At 43.5% G+C, this 6,732-nt stretch overlaps 1 protein-coding gene across 5 annotated transcripts; it reads left to right on the top strand.

The window, feature by feature from the left end:
* Positions 1 to 1,162: 1,162 nt before the first annotated feature.
* Positions 1,163 to 4,967, top strand: LOC123110101 (uncharacterized). Of its 5 annotated transcripts, none has more exons than XM_044530538.1 (4): positions 1,163 to 1,435; positions 3,643 to 3,743; positions 3,950 to 4,143; positions 4,425 to 4,967. In XM_044530538.1, the coding sequence occupies exons 2-4, from the start codon at positions 3,654 to 3,656 to the stop codon at positions 4,705 to 4,707; spliced, it is 567 nt and encodes a 188-aa protein (XP_044386473.1). In that variant the 5' UTR covers positions 1,163 to 1,435; positions 3,643 to 3,653; the 3' UTR covers positions 4,708 to 4,967. The 5 variants fall into 5 exon arrangements, with proteins under 5 accessions (XP_044386473.1, XP_044386472.1, XP_044386474.1 ...); XM_044530537.1 differs by having other exon boundaries at positions 1,230 to 1,435; positions 3,640 to 3,743; XM_044530539.1 differs by lacking the exon at positions 1,163 to 1,435 and adding an exon at positions 1,517 to 2,670.
* The last annotated feature ends 1,765 nt before the right edge of the window (positions 4,968 to 6,732 follow it).

The raw sequence follows: 6,732 nt of genomic DNA, 5'->3' as shown, positions 1-6,732 counted from the left end.
TTTAGTTGTTGCATACAATCAAAATTCTTGTAAACAGTACAATTTGCACCGTTAAGTTTATGTGGCTTCTTATCATTCTCTAAATCGGTCTTCTAAGCAGGCTTTGCATCGCTTTATGTACGGTGGTTAAGCTCCAGAACAGATCTATCCCCAAATGTCACGGCACCCTAGCCTGAACCCCTTGCCCTCTAACAGCCACTAGGTACATAGTTTCCTCCGAATGCAAACTATATCCAAAACCATAAGTCCCAGGATCAAAACCTGGCTCTGATACTAAGTTGTCACGAGCTAGGTAACGGAGGGGATAGTTGTGAGCTTTATGATGAAAACCCATGGCGAAAAGAAGTATACTCTGACATTACAGAAACAGGGTCTTCGTGAATGTTAAAGTAGTTATGATGTTTTCAAGAGGTAACAACAGAAGCTGTGAAGTTTGCCATGGCAAGGTTTGTGGATCTTTATGATGAAAACCTTCGTGTTTTTTGACGTCCAATCCAAATATTATGGCACTGGTAGAAATTTCATACTAATAAATGGGTGTCTGGCATCTTACCAAGATTGCCCCGATTTGCTATCTCTTTACTGGTCATTACGTAGGTTTTCTCCTAGTTCATGGTTTCAGCAAAAATTCTTACTGGCTGCAGCTCTTTGCGGTCACGCGGTGTCCGCCTCGCCTGTTTCTGTACTTATTCATTGAAACGACCCAAGCTTATTTATATATTTTCAGGCACTATAAAAAAGAAGGAAACGTATATGAGCAGGTATGGAAATGTGCGGCTTGTGCGGGCTGACGATGACGACGGCCCTTTGGGAAAGTTTTTGAATCTCATGTTGCCGTCAAATCAAAAAAAAGAGTACGTGACTGCTTTAGTATACTACTTTTTACCAGGCTCCAAATATCTCATGCTGTCTGGCCGACACGTACACGTACACGCGTGCATCACCACGTATGTGCGCTTCTCCGGAGGTTGGCTGAGAGTGAGACGACAGACAGAAACATCGAGCCAAGACAAGAGAGGCACCTGCCAACCTCTGAATCATTAAAGTTGTATATGCCGACGTCCGAAGATATGCATCGCGCATCGCATGCAATCCTTCAACTTTCTACTACTGCTACTGGCTAGTGGAAGCGGTCGACCAGCCGCTGAGCCGCACGTACGTACCACGTGTCCGCTCATCCTGATTCTTTCTCTCCGAAAACGTATGTGAGTCACGAAATCGAGATAACTTTTTCGTGTCGGCCGGGGATATATATATATATATAGTGGATGGACTCCGGAGGCAAATTAAACTTGGAATCCACTCGCTCGCTCGCGGACCCTTCCCTTCCCCACAGCCAATCCAAGGCCGTGCTGCTCCGGTGAGGTTTCCGTCCCGGTCTCCGGCGAGGTTTGGCTCCTCCCGAGTAGCCATTATATTGCTGCGCTTCGTCCAGGTAAGGATTCCTCTGCTCCTCCATCTAGCTACTCCCCTTTTCTCTGCTAGAGCTAGTTTATTGCCCCCGGAGACTGGTTTCAGCTCATCAGTTACTGGCGAGCTCGGGGGTTTTCTTTGCTTATTACTCCCTCCGAACATTTTTGACACTATCCCCGTCCCATAATATAAAAACGTTTTTGACACCAGTGTAGTGTTAAAAACGTTACATTTTGAGACAGAGGGAGTACAGTGCTTGCTTCCCCGTCATATGTGACGGACGGGCCGTACCTAAAAAATCAGAGGCCGTGTGCGAATCAAAATTTAGGCCCCGATATTTGAAAGGGCAGATTAAAATGTATAGTGTGTTCTCATTGCAGCAACATAATGTTCATGTAGTGTGTTCAACCGCTCCGGTTGCACCTGCTCCGACTGGGAGAATATCATACAAAAACAAATATTTAGTGAAAACCGATGAAAGCCACACGAAAAAAAGATGCTTTCAATTTTCGAAAAATCAGAAAAAAGTTAGCATTGAATAGTGCCGAACAGTAGCGTCACCATTAATTGCTGAATTTGTTATTTTCATGGCTTGCATCCCGCAATATGTTTTTACTTCAAACTTCACATGACAATAGAACATCATCTTCTTAACATCTCAATTTTTTTATATTTTTTTGAAATTTCCAAATGTGGTTTCTCAGATGTTTTCTTTGAACATTGGTTTCCGTATGATATTCTCCACTTCCCGGCCACCCTCGAGCTGCGGCTTGTGCTGTGTGGGTCGGGCGACGACCCCGCCGACGCTTTCAGCACGTCCGTAATTTCTATTTTTCGTACTCTCCTATGGGTGTTCAACTCGGCTTCTGCCCTTAGATTTCGGGAAAAAAAAATGAATCTCGTGTTTCGGTCGACATCAACTTTTTTGGTGTGGTGTGGTGTGGCACATTAGCGCATGTCGACCGCGCGCGTCGACGTTGATGGCTGAACCGACGGTCCCTACACGCGTGCTTGTCTCCGGTTGTCGGCTCAGAAGCCAGCCAAAATCTGTCACGTGCTAGTATGGATCCTGCATTAGTACTACTTGATGTAAATCTGTCACGGACAAGTAAGGCCTTCGCCTCTCACTCCTCTCCTACCCACTACTCCTCTCGCTCTGCCTCCCCACAACCAAAAGGTTTGGTTTTCGTTCCACTCCCCACCCCGGCGAGGTTGCCTCCTCCAGCTAATCTCCCTCGCCATTGCCGTGCTTCGTTGGTTCGTCTTCCCTTCACTCCCGGTAACTGTCGGCCGTGTTTCTCCCTGCTCTGGTTTTGCTGGTCGATTCATGGTGTAGGGTTCAGCGGTCCCTTGCTTGATTCCTCTGCTCCTCCTCTGTTTCTGCTAGTTTAGTTTTTTAGGAGACCTCTGCTAGTTTAGCGGCCCCGGAGATTGGTTTCAGTTCTATTTATCCACGCATTGTGTTACTTTGCGGTGCCTCTATCTTGATGATTATTTGCTGATTTATAAGTGTGGCTTTTTTCGAGCCACGACCCGGCCCGTTTTCGCCATTCTTGACACAACGGTACCCTATCAAAATCAACAGAATCGTCGGACAACAGGGACACATCCACGTGAACGGTTAGAGGCTTCTCCCCTCCACAGGGCAGAGACTTTTAAAATCTCACTAAGCAAGCAAGCCTAGTAGTCCTCTTTTTTTTTTCATCAGCACGACCCATGATTACAACAATGAACACAAAATAAATATCACATTAGTAGGATCAGTAGGCAATACACTTTGAAATCCTTGTTTTCAAATAATCCTAAGTAAAGTGGCAGGACCAATAGAAACAACAGCACGGTCTTTTGCCCGTATAGGCCGGCAACAAAGACACCACTCCACAGAAAGTTTTCGCCATGCTTGGTGGGGTGGGAATTCTTGACACCGCTCCACTCGGAGTCGCGTGAATCCTTGACCGATTTTTGGCTATATGCAACTTAATCACATATATTTTAGGAAGTTCAATTAATAAAATTATACATTTACCAACTTAATATATCTTACAAGAAATGGAGCAATGCGGGTGACAATCTTCATGCAAGAGGTAGCCCGTCCTCCGATAACCTTATTCAAGCTAACGTTGGATTCCTGCACTTGTTCATCTCGGTCTATCTATATCTTTTCCAATAAATCTGTCTATCTATATGGCTGTGGCAATGCAATACCTAACTCATCTACTCGATTAGTAGTGACATCATCGATGGGGACCAAATGTCTCATGGTGGTGACCAGCATCCTGGCCGTGATGACGGTCGTTTTCGGAATCATCAGCGCGGTTCTCTTGGCAATGGTATGCATGCATCACACGCTAGATATTATATCTTTCTCATTGTAACCTGCTAGATGCTATCTCTAAAAAAACCTGCTAGATGCCATCTCTTTCTCACTCTAACCTTCGGCCAAGATTTCAAAAGAAAAAAAAAACTTCGGCCAAGCATAATCTAGTTGATAATAATATTGTTGATTCTTCTTAACGGTGTGCATTCATTCATGCAGAAACATCATCAAGATGACAATGGCGAGTTCTCTACGTACCGACGATCGCCGGCGATGCCATGTGGCGTGGTAGCGGCCGTGTTGGCATCGATGACGCAGATTCTTGCCGGCGTGGCGATCTGCTGCTTTGGGGCGTGGCGGGTAACTAAGGGGGCCAAGCGCATCGCCGCGGTGGTCTTCTTCATCACCTCATGGTACATAAATAATTTGGTTATTCACAACTCGATATCCGGCCTGATTTCTGTTGCTAATCAAGAAAAATATCATCATTAACATTAATGCCAGCCTATGTGGCGTGGTGCGCTAGCCGCTAAGTGGTGGCGGGGCCCGAGAACTTTATGATTCATTGTTTTTTTATCATTTCTCATAGAATTTGAAAACTGAACTTTAATACAGAATCTATATCTACTTGGTGTCTTGTTCATTTAAGTTGTATAATTAATATAGTCTCTACGCCATGTGTATATACTTGCAGGGTCCTCGCGATCATAGCAGTGCTACTATTTCTGGCAGGGGCCATGTTAGGATTTGAAGGCTCTGCAAAGAAAACTGTTGGGAATGCTAGGATTGTCGGAGGTGTCGCAATTTTCGTGATCGCGACATTTTTGTTTCTTGTAGTCGCCGCCCTTGATGTTGCCTCATACCGCCTAGTTCGGAAGAAGGACCACTACCAAGCATATGTTGGCAGTAATCCTCCTTTTGTGCCATCTAAAGACGCTCCCTACGGTTCTGCTCCTCCACCGCCAAATCAAGTCTAAGGTTAGCTCTGCCACCATGGCATGGTTGTCTTTCCCTTCCAAAGGAGGAGCGCGCTGTATGAACTGCGGTAGGTGGAAGGCGTAGGCTTGGACCCATGCTACCATCTTGCGTGTTTTGTGTGTTTGTTACGGCTCCACTCAAGTGTGCTTGTGAAGTTTATCTGCATTGCTTGAAACATTATGTGCTTGTGAAGCTTTTTATACTAGTCAATGTGTACGTGCAATACGGCATTAAGTAGGATATTATTTGCGTGTTATTATGTGATTAACATTATTTTTGGCATGAAATTAATTGCACGCTAAACGTGTTGAGCGCTTTGACATTGAAGCGGTCTAGGTCGTTGGACTGGCATTAGTCAATGTGTACGTGCAATGTACGTTAATTTGGAAGTTTATTAAGTGCATGCGGATATTAAGTAGGGTATTATTTGCGTATTATTATGTGATTAGTACTATATTTGGCATGAAATTAACTGTACGCTAAACGTGTTGAGTGTTCATCATTGAAACAATCTAGGTCGTTAGATTGACATGATTTGTTGCCGAGATTAATTGAATCTATTCCTTTGGTCTTTTTATATTAGTATAGATATAGATGTTACGAAAGCCATTATAGATGGCTGCCATCTGGACTATTGAAATCATTTATGGGAATAAATGTTGTCACTCATGTGCATCTCTTAATGTATCCGATTATAAAATGGAATATCTGTTGAACCGAGTGTCCAAATTACGGACCATTTACACCGTTGCGTCTGTCTTGTTAAAATCTTCAAAACTAGATCTATTTTGTAGGTTTCGATGAACTTTTTCGAGCGTAACTTGTATCCCATCAAGAACTAACTTGTACCCTCCGAAACAACATATGTGTACTTCCACGGTTGCTTGGTGTACCCCCGTGCAGCACAAGATTGGCAGATTGACGTGTACTTAAAAAAGGGACTTAGTTTATTTTAAAATTCTGCAATGAAATACTCAATTTTCTAGCAATTGTACTACTCCGATCCGAAATAATAAGGAAACCTGAAACTATTTTTAGAAATTAAAGTAAGCATGCTATTCTAAATCGAAGTAAAGTCAAATTTTCTAGTTTATTATATTATGGCTTGCTCTGCCTTCCCACCGTCTTGGAATACTCGGTTCTTCGCGCACAGAGTTTTATTCCTTCGTGACGACTCGTTCACGATTGAGGGCTCTGGACACTTCAAGTGGTGCCTTAGGTTCCTACGTGTAGTAGATTGCTTGGAGTGGTATGGGGTTATGAGACCCTGCCTGTATTGTGGTGTCAAGTTGTATGGGTTGAACTAGATGTTGGTTGGTGCTTTATTGATAAACCGGGTGCGAGCCTTTTGGTCATTTTGATTACTCTCTCATTCTTTGTTATAAATACTACTCCCTCAGTTTCTAAATATAAGTCTATTTAGAGATTTCAATACGAACTATATACTGTCGTATATAGACATATTTTAGAATGTAGATTCACTCATTTTATTTCGTATGTACCTTAGAAAATGAAAATCTGTGCATGGAAGGCAACAACGAGTGTATTATCTACCAATTTGTGCAAAAACTCCGGACATATTCCTACTAGGGATACATGTCCTATATGCGACACGGAGGCCAAAACTACATATCACGCCCTAGTTAGATGCGATCATGCACGCATACTGTGGGAGGTTATGCGGTCAGTTTGGGTATTGCCACAAAATACCCAACTACGTAAATAATACTGGCAAGGAGTGTGTAGACAATTAGGATGCAACTTTCAATATTTATTGGGTGCTTTTTTTTAAAGGAGAATGTACCCGCGGTCTCTGCATTTGGGTGATGCATGCATCCATTATATTAATTATTCACAAAGCCCTTGCAAGGTAATACATTAGTAAGTCTGAAGCCACGATCTTGGCAACACCAGTCGCTACTCCTATCCCCGTGATGAAGGAGTGCCGAATGTCCGAGCCTAATACCAAACAGATATCGCACCAACACCTAACATCTAATGCCGGATACCCCACCCAAGCCACA

This window comes from Triticum aestivum, chromosome 5B (assembly GCF_018294505.1).
Source record: "Triticum aestivum cultivar Chinese Spring chromosome 5B, IWGSC CS RefSeq v2.1, whole genome shotgun sequence".
Classification (NCBI taxonomy): domain Eukaryota; kingdom Viridiplantae; phylum Streptophyta; class Magnoliopsida; order Poales; family Poaceae; genus Triticum; species Triticum aestivum.
The sequence above is the reverse complement of the archived record's forward strand: the minus strand, read 5'-3'. Positions and strand labels throughout refer to the sequence as shown.